The 19,284-nt window shown below is 41.3% G+C and overlaps 1 protein-coding gene across 1 annotated transcript in view; it reads left to right on the forward strand.

The window, feature by feature from the left end:
• DYNLT2B (dynein light chain Tctex-type 2B) overlaps positions 1–15,781 on the forward strand; it is a 30,403-nt gene extending 14,622 nt beyond the window's left edge. The window contains exons 3-5 of the mRNA XM_082252595.1: positions 424–493; positions 8,432–8,495; positions 15,713–15,781. Of these exons, the coding sequence (XP_082108721.1) occupies positions 424–493; positions 8,432–8,495; positions 15,713–15,760 (182 nt within the window). The 3' untranslated portion in view covers positions 15,761–15,781. The remainder of the gene's footprint in view (positions 1–423; positions 494–8,431; positions 8,496–15,712) is intronic.
• Positions 15,782–19,284: the final 3,503 nt, after the last annotated feature.

A 19,284-nucleotide genomic window follows, 5' to 3' on the forward strand; every position in this document is an offset into this window, starting at 1 on the left:
CGACGCGACTTGCAAAGACTTCACATAATGGAAGTCTATGCAAGTCGCTCCCAGGTCGCCCCAAAGTAGTACAGGACCCTTGTGTCGCTCCTATTAGAACGGGTCCTGTGCTAATCAATGGACCGCGACCGAGCGCAACTTGTCAGGCTGACAAGTCGCCTGACAAGTCGCGCTAATGTGAATGGGCTCTAAAAAGATTGCAGCATACATTGCTGCCTCAATTTATCCATAAGCAGTATACACTAACATATTACATTATAAGTACGGTTACTTTAAATGAGAACATGTCAGTCACAATCAAGAAAAAATTTTCACATTAGGTAACAATTTACAATATATTTTTGTCTTATACAGGCGGACAATGTAAAAAAAAAATGGAGTTATAGTTCAGTTATTATAATTTTCTTTTGTTCTTTCCCACAGAAATGGGTTTTGATAGGTATAAGATGGTGGTTCAGGTTGTGATTGGCGAACAGAGAGGCGAAGGAGTAAAGTAAGTTATTTTTTTTTATATTACTTCTGTTCAGTATAATTGATATTTTTGTTATATTAACTACAGTATTGTGCTCTCTCCAGTGGACACTATGCCTAGTTTACTAAAGTTTGAAGTGCCAGGAAGTGTACTTCAACACTACAGAAATATGCCACATATGCCCTGGTGTGTGCAAAGTGTGTACATTTTTTTATTTTTTTTCCGCTCACTATATCGATGTAGACAAAGTACTACATGGTTTGAAAATAAGTAACAAAAATAATCTAGTTTGTGTTGTATACAGCTCACAGCTTACTAGGCATTCAAACCTTTAGGCTTTGAAAATAAGAGTGCCCCCCTTTTTATGTAAAAGTACCCACTAGAGTACATGTATCACATGCTGGTACCCACAGACCTAATATTTTAAATGTGTATTATAATGTACAGTCAGGTCTATAAATATTGGGTCATCGACACAATTCTAATCTTTTTGGCTCTATACACCACCACAATGGATTTGAAATGAAACAAACAAGATGTGCTTTAACTGCATACTTGTTCTTGGGGCATTTTCCCTTCAGTTTTGTCTTCAGCAAGTGAAATGCATGCTCAATCGGATTCAGGTCCGGTGATTGACTTGACCATTGCATAACATTCCACTTCTTTCCCTTAAAAAACTCTTTGGTTGCTTTCGCAGTATGCTTCGGGTCATTGTCCATCTGCACTGTGAAGCCCTGTCTAATGAGTTCTGAAGCATTTGGCTGAATATGAGCAGATAATATTGCCCGAAACACTTCAGAATTCATCCTGCTGCTTTTATCAGCAGTCACATCCATCAATAAATACAAGAGAACCAGTTCCATTGGCAGCCATACATGCGCACGCCATGACACTACCACCACCATGCTTCACTGATGAGGTGGTATGCTTTGGATCATGAGCAGTTCCTTTCCTTCTCCATACTCTTCTCTTCCCATCACTCTGGTACAAGTTGATCTTGGTCTCATCTGTCTATTGGATGTTGTTCCAGAAGTGTGAAGGCTTTTTTAGATGTTGTTTGGCAAACTCTAATCTGGCCTTCCTGTTTTTGAGGCTCACCAATGGTTTACATCTTGTGGTGAACCCTCTGTATTTACTCTGGTAATGTCTTCTCTTGATTGTTGACTTTGACACACATACACCTACCTCCTGGAGAGTGTTCTTGATCTGGTCAACTGTTGTGAATGGTGTTTTCTTCACTAGGGAAAGAATTCTTCGGTCATCCACCACAGTTGTTTTCCGTGGTCTTCCAGGTCTTTTGGTGTTGCTAAGCTCACCGCTGCATTCTTTCATTTTAAGGATGTTCCAAACAGTTGATTTGGCCACACCTGAAGTTTTTGCTATCTCTCTGATGGGTTTGTTTTGTTTTTCCAGCCTAATGATGGCTTGCTTCACTGATAGTGACAGCTCTTTGGATCTCATATTGAGAGTTGACAGCAACAGATTCCAAATGCAAATAGCACACTTGAAATGAACTCTGGACCTCCTTGGGATAATGAGGGAATAACACACACCTGGCCATAGAACACCTGAGCAGCCAATTGTCCCATTACTTTTGGTCCCTTAAAAAGTGGGAGGCACATATACAAACTGTTGTAATCCCTACACCTTTCACCTGATTTGGATGTAAATACCCTCAAATTAAAGCTGAAAGTCTGCAGTTAAAGCACATCTTGTTTGTTTCATTTCAAATCCATTGTGGTGGTGTATAGAGCCAAAAAGATTACAATTGTGTCGATGTCCCAATATTTATGGACCTGACTGTATATCACTTAGTTCAATGCCGATTGGTATAACTATTCTAGACAGTTTAACTGTCAATTCATGTTGTTTGAATTAAACCCCTTTTTACTGAAACGCAAGCACTGCAAGCCTTAGATAAATTGACATTTGGAAGTATGTACTGTATAGTTCTATTGAGTCTGTCAACCATTAATATTAGCAAAGTGGGCCTGTGAGAGCTGAAAATAACAGTTCTATGTCTGAAAGTAACTATCATTGAAGCCAAATAACACTTGCAATATAGTTTATTGAATTGCACCTTATGACAGTCCTTCTGTGAAAGTGTTTTGGTGTATTACAGGGAATCATTTTGATGGTCTCTGAACTTCTAGAATCCTTATAATTTACAGCAGGAGTATATTTTCCTATAAATAATACACCTCATTGTTCCACATTTAAATTTCTGCCATCTCTGTCTGTATAAACACACTTTCTGGTGTCAGAATGAGGGAGATTTACTAAAACTGGTGCACTGTGCATGGTAGCCAGTCAGCTTCTAACTTCAGTTTGTTCACGTAAGCTTTGGCAATAAAACCTGGAAGCTAACTGGTTTCTATGCAGAATTGCACCAGATTTTGCACTCTCCAGTTTTAGTAAATAACTCCCAATGTGTCTAAATAGTCTTAAGAAATGCCCCCTTCATCATTTGTTCATTTTCAGATGTTTATTTCTGGGGAGGGAGCCTTAATTTAGCTAGCGTTCATCCTGGTATGTCTGTTTTTTTTTTTTTTTATTCCTCTGTCTCAGATTAATATTTGTCAGTGTCTGATTTCCCTGACTGTCGTGGTTTGTGTCCATGCCTTTTAGTCTGTGTGAGTTTAGTTATTTAGTTATTATTAATATTATTAAATATTATTATTAGTAGTAGTGATAATATTATTTTGATGCTTTAAAGCGGAGCTCCATCCAAAAAAGGAAGCTCCACTCATTTGCCTCTTCCCTCCGCTGCACATTTGGCTCCTTTCAGGGGGAGGGGGGATTTATCCTGTTACTAATCCCCTCGTCTGAACCCTACTTTCACCTTGTACTTTACCCTTGATGACATTCATATCTTATTGGATAAAATCTTCATTTTAAAAGTAAACATTTAATACGGGGTGTATCTATGACACTGGTGACATACCCTGCATTATGGATTTTTTAAACAGAGAACACATTAGGAGCTTTCTGTCTGTCTGCCACTCTCAGACTGAAATTCCATATACCCCATCTAAACAGCCCTTTGTCTCATTCAATTGTATGGGTACATTTTAATTTGCACGAATGAGCTCTGTAACCAAAATAATTTTAAATGGAACAAGAATAGGGATATAAACCTGTAAAAGAGTCTTCAGCCAGAAAAAGAAGGGGTGAGATTTATATGTGTTATAATTAAAGTTATGCTCATCCTCCTCCTCCCCTTTACTGTAACATCATTGGCAGTTTTTTTTTTCTAGTAGTGGGTACCTTTTTCTAAAGGGTACCTGCTCCTCCTTTCACAGTTCTTGCCTAATGTTTAGCACTTATTGGATCCCAGCAACAGATTACACATCAAAAAAGTACAAACCCAATTCCAAAGTTGGGATACTGTACAAATTGTGAGTAAAAAAGGAATGGACTAATTTATAATTCTCATAAACGTATATTTTATTCACAAAATAATATAGATAACATATCAAATGTTGAAAGTGAGACATTTTGAAATGTCATGCCAAATATTGGCTCATTTTGGATTTCATGAGAGCTACACATTCCAAAAAAGTTGGGACCAGTAGCAAAAAGAGGCCGGAAAAGTTAAATGTACATATAAGGAACAGCTGGAGGACCAATTTGCAACTTATTAGGTCAATTGGCAACATGATTGGGTATAAAAAGAGCCTCTCAGAGTGGCAGTGTCTCTCAGAAGTCAAGATGGGCAGAGGATCACCAATTCCCCCAATGCTGCGGCGAAAAATAGTGGAGCAATATCAGAAAGGAGTTTCTCAGAGAAAAATTGCTAAGAGTTTGAAGTTATCATCATCTACAGTGCATAATATCATCCAAAGATTCGGAGAATCTGGAACAATCTCTGTGCGTAAGGGTCAAGGCCGGAAAAAACCATACTGGATGCCCGTGATCTTTGGGCCCTTAGACGGCACTGCATCACATACAGGAATGCTACTGTAATGGAAATCTCAACATGGGCTCAGGAATACTTCCAGAAAACATTGTCGGTGAACACAATCCACCGTGCCATTCGCCGTTGCCGGCTAAAACTCTATAGGAAAAAAAAGAAGCCATATCTAAACATGATCCAGGAGTGCAGGCGTTTTCTCTGGGCCCAAGGCTTATTTAAAATGGACTGTGGCAAAGTGCAAAACTGTTCTGTGATCAGACGAATCAAAATTTGAAGTTCTTTTTGGAAAACTGGGACGCCATGTCATCCGGACTAAAGGGGACAAGGACAACCCAAGTTGTTATCAGTTCTCAGTTCAGAAGCCTGCATCTCTGATGGTATGGGGTTGCATGAGTGCGTGTGGCATGGGCAGCTTACACATCTGGAAAGGCACCATCAATGCTGAAAGGTATATCCAAGTTCTAGAACAACATATGCTCCCATCCAGACATCGTCTCTTTCAGGGAAGACCTTGCATTTTCCAACATGACAATGCCAGACCACATACTGCATCAATTACAACATCATGGCTGCGTAGAAGAAGAATCCGGGTACTGAAATGGCCAGCCTGCAGTCCAGATCTTTCACCCATAGAAAACATTTGGAGCATCATAAAGAGGAAGATGCGACAAAGAAGACCTAAGACAGTTGAGCAACTAGAAACCTGTATTAGACAAGAATGGGAATGGGACAACTCTTGCGAAGAGGTCTAACTGTGCTTTGTTATAAAGAAAGATGCACTCCTCACATCCAGCTCCATGAAAGGGTACCTCCATAAATGCGGAGCTGGTTGTCTTGGAGTATTCAAACATAGCACTGTGAGGATTGGTGACAGCCTGGTGGATCCTGACCTGCAGAGCAGTGAGGCAGTGTTGACCCCTGGAGACATATACCTTCCTATGGTGTATTGTATTCAAAGCATTTTGAAAGATATTTCAGGTGAGTGTCCATTGCAACAGGGAGTTCATGGTGGTGTGGTGGAGGTGTATTGTAGATCGCGGTGGCACTGTGGTGAAGGAACGTAGATCTATCAGAACTTTCCACAGAAGTCGTAAAATCGGGGGTGTGCAATCTGCAATGTGACAGCACTTTTGACCATTATTATGGACTTTCGTTTCACATGATTTATATGTTTATGGACTTTTACATGATTTGTATGTTCATATATATTTATATTTTATTTAGCGCTGCTAGTGTAAATTTATGCTCTTACATTTTAAGCAATTTACACCCTTTTTAATATTGCTCTCTGTTGAATAGCAGCAGCTGTTTTTTACATTTTATATTTTACATATTGGAGATTTTATATTTGTATGCAGACTTTGCTTAGCGCTGGGTGAGTGGGTTCCCATAATATATACACCTACTCCTTTCTTATACAACAGTTATTTTACCAAGAACTGGACATCCCTCCAAAATTGGTGAAAAGATGAGAAAAAAAACTGGTCAGGGAGGCTGCCAAGAAGCCTACATCAACATTAAAGGGGCTGCAGGAATATCTGGCAAGTACTGGCTGTGTGGTACATGTAAAAACAATCTCCCTTATTCTTCATATGTCTGGGCTATGGGAAAGAGTGGCAAGACGGAAGCCTTTTCTTATGAAGAAAAACATCCAAGCCCAGCTAAATTTTACAAAAACACATCTGAAGTCTCCCAAAAGCATGTGGGAAAATGTGTTACGGTCTGATGAAACCAAGGTTGAACTTTTTGGACATAATTCCAGAAGATATTTTTGGCGCAAAAACAACACTGCACATGACCAAAAGAACACCATACCCACAGTGAAGCATAGTGGTGGCAGCATCATGCTTTTGGGCTGTTTTTCTTCAGCTGGAACAGGGGGCGTAGTCAGGGTAGAGGGAATTATGAACAGTTCCAAATACCAGTCAATATTGGCACAAAACCTTCAGGCTTCTGCTAGAAAGCTGAACACAAAGAGGAACTTCTTCTTTCAGCATGATAACGACCCAAAGCATACATCCAAATCAACAAAGGAATGGCTTCATCAGAAGAAGATTACAGTTGTGGAATGGCCCAGCCAGAGCCCAGACCTAAATCCGATTGAAAATCTGTGGGGTGATCGGTAGAGGGCTGTGCACAGGAGATGCCCTCACAATCTGACAGATTTGGAGTGTTTTTGCAAAGAAGAGAGGGCAAATATTGCAAAGTCAAGACTGAATGCTGTAATAAAATCAAAAGGTGCTTCAACAAAGTATTAGTTTAGGGGTGTGCACACTTATGCAGCCACATTTTTTTGGTTATTTTTACTTCCCTCCACCTGAAAGATTTCTTTTTGTTGTTTAACTGAGTTAGTAGAGTTTATAGGTCACATTAAAAATAGGGATGCACCGAATGTTCGGCGGCCGAACATTATTCGGCCGAAAATAGAAAAAATAGCACTTTCGGTGTTCGGCCGAATAATTTTGTGCCGAACAATAGGGCTGAACGATAGTCGATATGATATCGACTATCGTTCTGTGGCCGTAGGCGATATTCATATCGCCGAGGTCACGATATTTACATAGGCAGGGGGAAGGGACTCGGAGGAGGACAGGAGGACTCTCAGACTTCCGTGAAGCCGGGACACTTCAGCGGTGAGCATACATTACATTACTCACTCGTGCACTGCAGCCCGCCCCACACATTCAGTGAGTCTTACTCTCCTCCCTAGTTTTTTCAATGGCACATTCAGGAAGCCAATCACACCGTGATTAGCTGCACAGCGAACCAATCACGCGTGCCTGCACACCTGATTCGTTCCGCTGTGCCGCTACTCACGGCGTGATTGGCTTCCTGAATGTGCCATTGAAAAAACTAGGGAGGAGAGTAAGACTCACTGAATGTGTGGGGCGGGCTGCAGTGCACGAGTGAGTAATGTATGTATGCGGCTGTGCTCCTTTCCAGGCTCCTACTAGTCCACCTCCAGCCTCCTACTACCACCACTATGAGAGACTGTATAATCTGATCGAGTCCACACTGACACTGACTGACTGTCACTGAGTAATTGATGTTACCATATTAACCCTGACCTGCCCAGTGCCCTGTATCTGCAATTAAAATTTACAAGGCTGCCTGCATGCTTCCTGATTTCCATTCCCAGCATCCTTCCCAATCCCTACAGTGTCACTAACATTAACCCTATGGTACAAGGCTGCAGTGTGCACTGAATCCCATTCCCTACAGTAACATTTAGGGAGAGAGAGAGACATGAGAGGACGAGAGAGAGAGAGACATGAGAGGACAAGAGAGAGAGAGACATGAGAGGACAAGAGAGAGAGAGAGACATGAGAGGACAAGAGAGAGGACAAAAAATTGGCAAAATAAATGGAAAAAATGCGAAACACCGCGTTCGGTATTTGGCCTTCGGCCAAACATTTCATTATAATTCGGCTTCGGCCAAGAATTTCATTTCGGTGCATCCCTAATTAAAAAGGCGGAAAAAGTTCTGAAATGATTTATCTTTGTCTCATTTTTTTTTTTATCACAGAAACCTGACAGTTTAACAGGGGTGTCCAGACTTTTTATATCCACTGTACACCGTATATATATATATATATATATATATATATATATATATATATATATATTGTGTGAGCGTGTATCTATGTGTGTATTTTTATAGAAAACCTTTTTTTTTTTTTTTTTTTTTTTTAGATCCAAATATAATAAATAAAGAAAATAGAAGAACACTATACATTTCTATTAAAAGTTCAGTTTGTTGGGTGGATTCATAGGTGGATGCTTATGTGTCATATTGTTGTCACTGATACTTTCATGGCCTTTTACTCTTATCCCTCTTGTCATGGCAGATGTGTGCCTATTGGGAAGTACTGTTCTCTGGGTTTTCTATGGCCGTAAATAAAGGCTTGCCTGGACAGTGTCTTTGTTACGGGGTAGTAGCACTAGGGTGGGAGATGCATCTTTGTAAGTTCATCTTTCAGTAGCCCTTTTCGTGCCATTTACAAGAAGCCTTATGGAAACGTGTTCATTTTCTTTCCCTACAGAATGGCTGCCAGGTGCTTCTGGGATGCAGATACCGATAGTTATGCTGAAGAAGTCTTCATGAATGTAAGCTATATCAAAATTCTCTCCTTAACTTATCAAACTTTACTCTAGAGATTAAAATTGTGTAATAAATGAAATAGATATACAGTATAGTGTAAATTGTAAGGCTTACTGTACTTTCAATAAAAACAAATATTAAATTATCTGGTAGACCTTGGCAGCCATAGGGTGTCCCTGTCACTACAGGATTACTTGGAAACAAATCCTGCATGTAAAAGAAGAGCGTCTATAGTTACCTTTCTGGCAGGCTATGTCTTCAAAGTCTGATGCTTTTCTGCTTTCTGAACTCTTCAAGTATTCCACACTTCCATGTGTGTGAACATCCGCTGCGGTTCTTCTCCGGCTTCTATGTCAGTATGTGACGCACCCTGAAGCGGCAAACAACTGCAGTGGCTGAGGGGCAGAAAAGCGGCAGACATTGAAGACAGGTGCTGTCGAAAAGGTAAGTATAAATACTCTTCTTTTACTTCTTGGACTTTGAAGAAAGGACTAGTCACCAGCATTGCAGGTGGTCTACCTGCATTACTTACTTACTGGTCTGCACTGTGTCTATGTGGAGGCAACCATCTTGCTTCCCATTGTTATAGCCTTCAGCAAGGAGATCAGAGAGCAACACATTAGTGATACTACAGATGTACAGCTATGAGAGGTGTACTCGCACCAGGAAATGCACTGCTAATTTTCATGATGAATTCAACTCAAAAGGTCATTTTTTAAGGGTACTGGTTAAGCAAAACATTTCTAGATGTTCCCTTCAACATAGCAGAAGAAATGGTTTTTTGGATCTTGGCTGGAAGGGAAAATAATAGTTTCTGCCACCATCCCAGGAGTATAGTTTGTCAATTCGTGATGCCTCAAGTCAGGTATGGGATTTTAAGGGCAGGAGTAAGACGAGTAAACAGTAGTTGTACAGTTTATAGGTAAAATTTATTCACATGTATAATTATATACAGAAATTCGAGTGAGTTAATGGGTAAAGTCCCATTGTGATGGTGAAGACTTTGGGACTTTACCCATTAACTCACTCGAATTTCTGTATATAATTATACATGTGAATAAATTTTACCTATAAACTGTACAACTACTGTTTACTCGTCTTACTCCTGCCCTTAAAATCCCATACCTGACTTGAGGCATCACGAATTGACAAACCCTTCAACATAGCAAACCTTTACTTTTTGTGTTCAAGTCAACTTTGACCACTTCAGCCCCAGAAGGTTTTACCCCCTTAATGGCCAGACCATTTTTTGCGATTCGGCACTGTGTTGCTTTAACTGACAGTTGCGCGGTCGTGCGAAGCCATACCCAAATACAATTGATGTCCTTTTTCCCACTAAGTGCCGGTTCACACTTCCGTGTGTGCAGCGATCACATGTAATAACGGAGCGCACTGCTCCTTCATTACATGCGATCGGATGTGCAGTGCGAATTCAGCCATACACTTTGTATGGCTAAATTCACACTGCACCCACACAAAAGTCGCACATGAGGCATTTTTTCAGCCGAATCAGGATCGGATCGCACAGTGGTTCACACTTGTGCGAACCGATCCTGTGCAAACTGTCAGATCGCACTGCGATATGCGATCAAACTGGGGGTGTCGTTAACATTTCACTGACACCCCCAGCATATCGCATATGGCAGTGTGATAGCCGCGACTTCAGTTGCGGCGACTTCAAAAGTAGTTTGTGACACCCCCAGCGTATCGCATATGGCAGCCTTCCCGCATCACACAAGTGTGACCCGGCACTGATAGAGCTTTCTTTTGGTGGTATTTGATCACCTCTTTTGGTGGTATTTGATCAAAAAAAGTGTCACTTTTGAAAAAACACCAATATTTTCTACTTTCTGCTATAAAACATTCCAAATTAAAAAAATGTTAAACTAATTTTTTTATCAGTTTAGGCCAACTTGTATTCTGCTACATATTTTTGGTTAAAAAAATCCCAAAAAGTGTATAATAATTGCTTTGCGCAAAGTCTGCGATTTTTAGCAGGACTGTGACATTGCGGCGGACAGATCAGACCCCTAACTTTCTGACACTTTTGGGGGTACCAGTGACATTACTACAGTAATCAGTGCTAAAAATATGCACTGTTACTTTAATAATGATATTGGCAGGGAAGGGGTTAACACTGGGGGTTGATCAAAGGGTTAGGTGGGTTCCCTATATGTGCTTTCTAACTGTTTTGGGGATGGATTTAACAGAGGCAGAGAGAGATCGGGGATTCAGCGTAGCTGAATCACACGATCTTTCCCTGCCTCTCTGATAGGAGAGCCGTCTTGCATTGTTTACATACCAGACGGCTCTCCTGTCAGTATTGCCGAAGATTGCAGGAGGCCGGCGGCGATCGCGCCCGCTCCTCCCGCGGTCTGCCTCCCGCTGTGTCTAATCTGAAACCACGTGCACATAATCGCGTAGATCATCCATCTGGAGTTTCTGCTGCTTGACATTAAAGTAGAACTCCAGGGATTTTTGTTTTTTACAGCAGCACAATGTAAATCATTTACCTTTTAGGCTGGGCTCACACTAGCTGCGGCTGCAGCTCACAGCAGGGAGTCGAGTGCGTCCCTGTTCACTGATTCAGGTGCGAATCATGTCCGAATTTTTGCCTGAATTCTCACCTGAATCTGAACCAAAGACGCACAGGACTCTTTCTAAATGCAGACTGCGGCCGCCCTAGAGCTGTGCGAATTGGCTTCATTGAGAGCCGGTCACACTCTCCTGTCATGCGAATTGCATGCGGAAAAACCCACATCCAATTCTCATAAGTGTGAACCCAGCCTTAATGCTCAGTATCCTATTTTAGCTTTACCAACACGTGCGGCAAAATCAGTTCTTGATTGCACCAACGTGGCAAGATGGCTGCACTAAATTCACAAATATTTACCTTCAGTTCATAGATAATGAAACTTGAAGTAATTAGGACCAACTCCAGCTTGGAATACAGAGACAGGCAGAGACCCCATCTCTGTATGCTGTGTAGCAGAGCAGCATGTTTATTGCCCCTACACCCTCCTCTCCCGAAGTGTCTCTGGTTGTAAGGCTACGTTCACATCTTGGCGTTGCTATTTACAGGTGTTTTTTCAGGCCTTTTTATGGGCGTTTTTTTCAGGCATTTTACAGGCATTTATGTGCAGGCGTTTTTAGGTTGGCAAGTGACCAATGAAAAAAATAAAAACGCCTGTAATCTGCCCAAAAAGAAACTCATGTACTTTTTTGAGCGTTGGGCGTTTTGCTTAAAACGTCAAAACGCTCAGATGTGAACAGGGGCCATTGAAATGAATAGGATTTGTCTTGTTGGGCGTTTTTTGAGCTGATCCTAAAGCAGAAAAACTCCTACATGTGAACTTAGCCTTAAGGACGCTGCTGTTGTCTTCACAGCCAACAGGCTTCTTGCAACCAGTGTTTGTTGACAGTGGGTGGAGCCTGAAAAACAAATTTCTCATTAGGTCTGCTCTCTCTTTGTGATTGACAGCAGCTATTCTATAGCAAATAGCAGGCTGTCCATTGGGTATGGATTTTATATATAAAATAATTGGCGTGCTTAATAATAAGTAAGCCTTTATAATCCACCATGAGTAATATGTCCAAAAATAAATGTGTCCATAAATCAAAAAAGCAAACAGTTCTTCAACTGATGAATCTCAATCTGGTGTGAATATCACATTTACAGTATCTCAAAAAAGTGAGTACACCCCTCACATTTTTTGTAAATATTTTATTATATCTTTACATGTGACAACACTGAAGAAATGACACTTTGCTACAATGTAAAGTACTGATTGTACAGCTTGTATAACAGTGTACATTTGCTGTCCCTTCAAAAGAACTCCACATACAGCCATTAATGTCTAAACCACTGGCAACAAAAGTGAGTACAACCCTAATTGAAAATCCTCACCGGTGTCGCGCGTTAATGTTACAAGGTCTCAGGTGTGAATGGGGAGCAGGTGTGTTAAACTTGGTGTTATCGCTCTCACTCTCTCATACTGGTCACTGGAAGTTCAACATGGTGCTTCATGGCAAAGAACTCTATGAGGATCAGAAAAAAAAATTTTTTGCTCTATATAAAGATGGCCTAGGCTATAAGAAGATTGCCAAGACCCTAAAACTGAGCTGCAGCATGGTGGCCAAGGCCATACAGCGATTTAACAGGACAGCCTCGCCATGGTTGACCAAAGAAGTTGAGTGCATGTGCTCAGCGTTATATCCAGAGGTTGTCTTTGGGAAGTAGACATATAAGTGCTGCCAGCATTGCTGCAGAGGTTGAAGGGGTGGGGGGTCAGCCTGTCAGTGCTCATACCATTTGCCGCACACTGCATCAAATTGGTCTGCATGGCTGTCGTCCCAGAAGGAGCCTCTTCTAAAGATGATGCACAAAAAAGCCCGCAAACAGTTTGCTGAAGACAAGCAGACAAAGGACATGGATTACTGGAACCATGTCCTGTGGTCTGATGAGACTGAGATAAACATATTTGGTTCACATGGTGTCAAGCGTGTGTGGCTGCAACCAGGTGAGGAGTACAAAGACAAGTGTGTCTTGCCTACAGTCAAGCATGGTGGTGGGAGTGTCATAGTCTGAGGCTGCATGAGTGCTGCCGCCACTGGGGAGCTACAGTTCATTGAGGGAACCATGAATGTCAACATGTACTGTGACATATTGAAACAGAGCATGATCCCCTCCCTTCGGAGACTGGGCCGCAGGGCAGTATTCCAACATGATAACGACCCCAAACACACCTCAAAGATGACCACTGCCTTGCAAAAGAAGCTGAGGGTAAAGGTGGTGGACTGGCCAAGCATGTCTCCAGACCTAAATCCTATTGAGCATCTGTGGGGCATCCTCAAATGGAAGCTAGAGGAGCGCAAGGTGTCTAACATCTACCAGCTCTGTGATGTCGTCATGGAGGAGTGGAAGAGAACTCCAGTGGCAACCTGTGAAGCTCTGGTGAACTCCATGCCCAAGAGCATTAAGGCAGTGCTGGAAAGTAATGGTGGCCACACAAAATATTGACACTTTGGGCCCAATTTGGACATTGTCCCTTGGAGCAGTACTCACTTTTGTTGCCAGCAGTTTAGACATTAATGGCTGTGTGTTGAGTTATTTTGAGGGGACAGAAAATTTACACTGTTATACAAGCTGTACACTCACTACTTTACATTGTAGCAAAGTGTCATTTCTTCAGTGTTGTCACATGAAAAGATATAATAAAATATTTACACAAATGTGTGGGGTGTACTCACTTTTGTGAGATACTGTATATCAAAAAACAGATAATGAATCCCAGTGTCTTTTGCTCAGGCCTTCACCATACATAAGGAAACACCCACTGTGTTATTCCTCCATCCTATAGGAAGTTTGCAAACTCACCACAATATTATGCTCTCTAAGGATAGAACAGCAGTATACGCCTGTTATATGGTATGAATCATAATCTTTCTTTCTCCACTATAAAAAAAGCGAGTACTGTACTGCACCAGGGGTCAGTATCAGTATTTATATTTACTAGGAACCACTACATAAAAGAAAAGTACTAATAGTGCAGTATTTATTGGTGATTCCCAATACATAAATAAGTTAAAAAACATCCACAGAAAAATGAAATAACAGATGCTGCTTGTTGCACTTATATAGAAAGCCACCAGTCCAGCATGGAATGGCGGTAGGACCTCTAGCAATGCCACTTCTGCCTACAGTCAATCACCAAGAGAGCAGACCTGATGGCAAACCAGGGCTGTCTTACCGAATGGGCACAGTGGGCAGTTGCCCGGGGGGCCCCACCGTCCCAGTGATCCAACCCCAGCCAAGCATTAGTCTCAATTCCCGCGTGCACCCCGCCGCCGAACATAGCAGGTGGCAAGCGCCTGTCGGCCCTGCGCTGTTGTCAGGCCACTTGGGCCATGGAAGGGGAGCCCACAACTGCAGGAATGCCTGTCCACCTCCACAGGAACAGGCCCACACAGGACAGTCGAGTCTGACTCCCGTCTGTGTGTGTGTTCACCAGACTCAGCCACCCAACTTGGAAGCTGTCATTAGCCTGGCACTGCTGTACCAATAAATATCGCCTTATCGATAATTTCCATTTTTATTCTCGTGGGTGATTGTGTAGGCGGGGCCCCAGTGCACTGCATTGCCCGGGGGCCTTTAATGCTCTTAAGATGGCACTGTGGTAAACTGGTGTTTCTGAATCTCCATCATGCTTTGTCAACCCACTTCAAAACTTCTCAGTCACTGTGCCACCTGTGTGACAGCTGGAGCTGGGGAGAGGGAACTCAGCTGGACTGAGAATGGAGTGTCCTTATGGACACTCTGGTCTTAGTATGCCTAGTGATTGCCCCAAATTCATGTACACCACTTACACCAACATTTGTCATGTGGAGGCAGGACAGAATTCTAGAGTGTCATAGATACTCTTTACGAATTTCCTGGTGATCTCACCTTATCCTTTAACAGAACACCTTGTACTGAGTGAAAAACCAAGGCTTTTGTGAATGGATGAGGAGAGAGGGAGGAGAATGTAGACTATACTATCCTGCATTGTACTAGCTGGAACTCTCGGTCACAGTGCCGGAAGAAGATCACTGTGATTAGTATCTGACGTCAGTGAATGTCAGTGTCATTTGTATAGTACAGAGCATCTCTGTGGGCGTAGAATACCAAGTATTAAAGGTAACTGCTTTACACTGTGCTACAGTGAAAAATTTATTTTTTCCCTGGAGTTCCGCTTTTAGGTCACATGATCCCTGTATTGACAATAGCCGAGAAAAGGGAAATTTTAATGTTGGCGACCTGGAGTGCCTTGCTTTAAAAAGTTACAAAGATTATCATAATGAGGAGTTTGCTCATCTAAGAAAATACAGAAAACAAAGCCAACAACTCCTAGGTAATCTCTAAGATTTTTATTGGTATAGTAATTATAAATTATTCATTTTAACGGTTAGCTCTTCACATTAATGCGTTGAGAAATACAGATACAAGCTGACCTGTGTAAGTCAATCAAAGCCATATTTTGTTCTGTAAATCATTCACTATGCTCTATAACGAATTTGCCAAACCTGCAGCATGATTCAAGAAGCCACTTTAAAGTATTTTTCTGTATGTACAGTAGCTTTACATTTTCCAGCTGCAGTGTGAACTAGGCTGATGTGTGCAAACTTTAGAAGCAGTGAACTTACTGTTTTACCAACATGTTTTTTTTTTTTTCCTTGCTTCCAGGAGTACCTCTTTTGTGTTGCAGCTGCATTTGGATGCTTTTACTATTAAGAAGACTCGGTCTAATATAAATATTTGCATGGATTTTTATTAAGTTTTCCCTGTGCAAGGGTAACACCATAGATACAATGATGTAAATACGTTTAGTTTTGTATTATATATAAAAATATATAATAAATTCGAATGCACTTTCTTCATGTACGTATTTCAATTACAGAATTCTATTGATTTAAAAATAAAAGTATATAACCCTGCCTGATTCCTATATACTCAGTGAACACCATTTCAGTACACTGCACAGCATCCTAGTGAATGCACACAGAGCACATCATCATAGCGCATGTAAAGGAAAAGGAATTGGCAGCACTCCAGGTTGAGTCAAAATCCAGATTTATTGACTGGACATCCAAATATGACAATCGTGACAAGGTAGACGCGTTTCACACACTGACTGTGGTAATGATTAAGCACACAGTCAGTGTGTGAAACGCGTCTACCTTGTCACGATTGTCATATTTGGATGTCCAGTCAATAAATCTGGATTTTGACTCAACCTGGAGTGCTGCCAATTCCTTTTCCTTTATCAAGTTTTCACGGAGGCGAGCCGGGGCATTTACCGGTGTGAGTCATCAGGCAATTACACCACCTTGAGCAGTGAGTTCTTGTCTCTATCATAGCGAATGTACACAGAACTCATTATCCCAGCGCATGCACACAGAGCAACCTCATCCTAGTGCATGCACACACAGCACATTATCCTAGTTCATCCAAACATAACACAGCATCCTAATGCATGTACAAACAGCCCACCATCCTAGTACATGCACAAACTTTGGACACCATATTAGCGCATGCACACTACGCATCATCCTAGTGCAAGTGCATGCTGCACACCATCTTAGTGCTTGTGCGCTGAGTACACCACTCTAAAGCATGCACATACTACACACCATCGTAGAGCATGCACACACCGCATACCACCCTAATGAATGCACGCCATCATAGTTCATTAGAACACAGCACACAATCTTCACGTATGCAAACACAGCACACCATCCTAGTACACAGGCCTTAACAGACAATATTTTCTGTGCCGCACATTAGCCAGCTAGAAAAAAACTGTAAATGATTTCACATACCAAGCCTCAGAAACCATAGATAATAAATAGATCTCACTACAGAACCAGACATAGGTAATAATATACCTGTATTGAGTTACAATGTAACTAGGTCTTGAAGGCACAAGGGTATGGTATATTATTTTCAGTTATCGTAGCTAAAATTGGCCAGCCTTACAGTATACTGATAAGCCCTGATACTGGGGCAGGGAGCAAATTAAAATGAATATGTTTGTATAGTTTAACTCTAATCTGTAAATAACCCACTATAGTTAATTTTATAATTTTTATACCCAATTATGTGAGAAATATATTACCTGTGAATTGCAAAGCTTTGTCTCTGAAAATGGCTTACAATTTTCCCCACTGACTTGCTTATACAAGGTAGAAGTGGTATGTCTTTGACTACTGTATGCAGAAACTCCTGTAAAATTAAAACACATCCATCTTCAGTTCAGTTTGCATCAGTTTTATATTGGTTCAATTTACATCAGTTCATCTGTCTTTGCATCTGCTTTTTCCTAGGGTCCTCTCACATGGGCGTTCCGCCCAAGGGACTCTGCTTTGCTCAGCGGGGGGTGGATCCATTGATTCCTGCTGAGCAGGTGGATAACAGGTCCGTCTCCGCTCACTGTGCATAGACGGAGCTGTCAGAGCCCCGCTCTCCTCTATGGTGAGATCAGATGAAAACAGACTGCCTGTCCGTTCTCATCCGATCCGAATGATCCGCCAGACGGATGGAAAATAGGGTTACCATCCATCTGGATTTCACGGACAGGATCGGATCAGATAGCAGCAGGTGTCAGCGGAGATGTCACCGCTGACATCCACTGCCCCATAGAGGTGAATAAAGCGTCCAATCAGGTCCGCCTGAAAAACTGACAGGCAGACTTGATCGGAAAGCCTGTGTGAAAGGAGCCTTAGTTCTTGCAGAGACCAATCAGGGGTGAGAAAAGTATAAACAAAAAATGTTTCTTTGCTAAAAATGAACATAAACGGAGTGGATGTAAATGCATGGCATCTGCTTACATCTGTTCCATTTCAATGGATCTGGACATTGGTTGTTCCATTTAAAAAAACGAACCTGAGTGGACATGGATGTAGGCAAGATGATGATCCATCCACCCATAGATATACATTGTGGTTCAGTCAGGATCTGTCTGAAAAACTGACAGATGGATCTAAACTGGAGAGTGCAATATCTGGTGCGGATGTTCAAGGTAGCCAATCAGCTTCTAACTTCAGCTTGTTCAATTAAGCTCTGACAATAAAACCTGGAAGCTGATTTGTTTCTATGCAGAGCTGCACCAGATTTTGCATGCTCCAGTTTTAGTAAATCAACCCAAATATATCCAGCAGCACACTCCCATCACTAGTTTACAGACAGGCTATGAATTACTGTTACTTGGCGTGCAAACCCTGTTTTCCAGAATCTTTTGTATTGTCACTCTGCAGCCAGTCAACTTGACAGAAGCCAAATCTTGAACTGAATTGAAGCCAGTGAAAGGAGTTAAAGTGCAAGTAACCCCTCCTATCGTTTTCAGCCAAGGGAGCTGCTATCTTGGCCTCTGTTTATTCTTCAACTGCCATGTTGCTACACATGTGATCAGTTATGACACCAGCCATTGGATGGTTTCACAGTTTGGTTGAGAGCGCAACCAATGTGACAGTTACCTTACCGGCACGTGCCGAAAATGTAACTGCTTTTTGAAACTGCTTTTTAATTAGGTACATAGGAAATGTTTCATATGAATATTTCACCTGTGATACCGAAAAAGGGTTTATTACTTAAAATAGATTCTCATATGCAAACAGCTTATGTATGCTAGAATGAACACCCGTCCACTGAGAATATTTCCTTTTTATGTTCTACATCCAGAGGGTGGAGCTCTAATCAAGTCTGGATGTCAGTTGAAGTCTCAGAGCAGCTTTTATGACCAAATGTCACGGATGCCTAGGTGCCGAAGACAAATTTAGCAGCCACAGCATGTGTTGATTAACTTCACTATAACTCTATGACTAATTTTAAACACCTAAATAATTGTTATACATTTTCTAAACAACAAATAAAGCCTTTACTTGGTACACTGTCAAACTGATCTACTTTAAAATAGGCTTACAAATGTGAAAACATGTAAAAAAAAAGAAATACATATATTTTTCGTAAAATTAGGTAATTTTTAAAATTACAATTGATTCTGCCAGTTATATTATTAAAGTGGAAAAAGAAAGAAATTGAAAGAAATTGTCAGCAGGAAGGTTAAAGGCCGTACACACGATAAGAAAATCGGAAGTAAAAATTTAATCCGAACGATCTGATGATTTTCGAGTCGTTAGTATAGTGCTTTCAACAGCCGATTATGAATTTTGGTACGACAAAAGCTGGATGTGCTGGCTATAAAATTTTTATCATACGTGAACACCTTGTCCGATTTTCATTTAATTAGTACAGTTTGC

The sequence above is a fragment of the Pelophylax lessonae genome (assembly GCF_965119305.1).
Source record: "Pelophylax lessonae genome assembly, chromosome: 3".
Classification (NCBI taxonomy): Eukaryota; Metazoa; Chordata; class Amphibia; order Anura; family Ranidae; genus Pelophylax; species Pelophylax lessonae.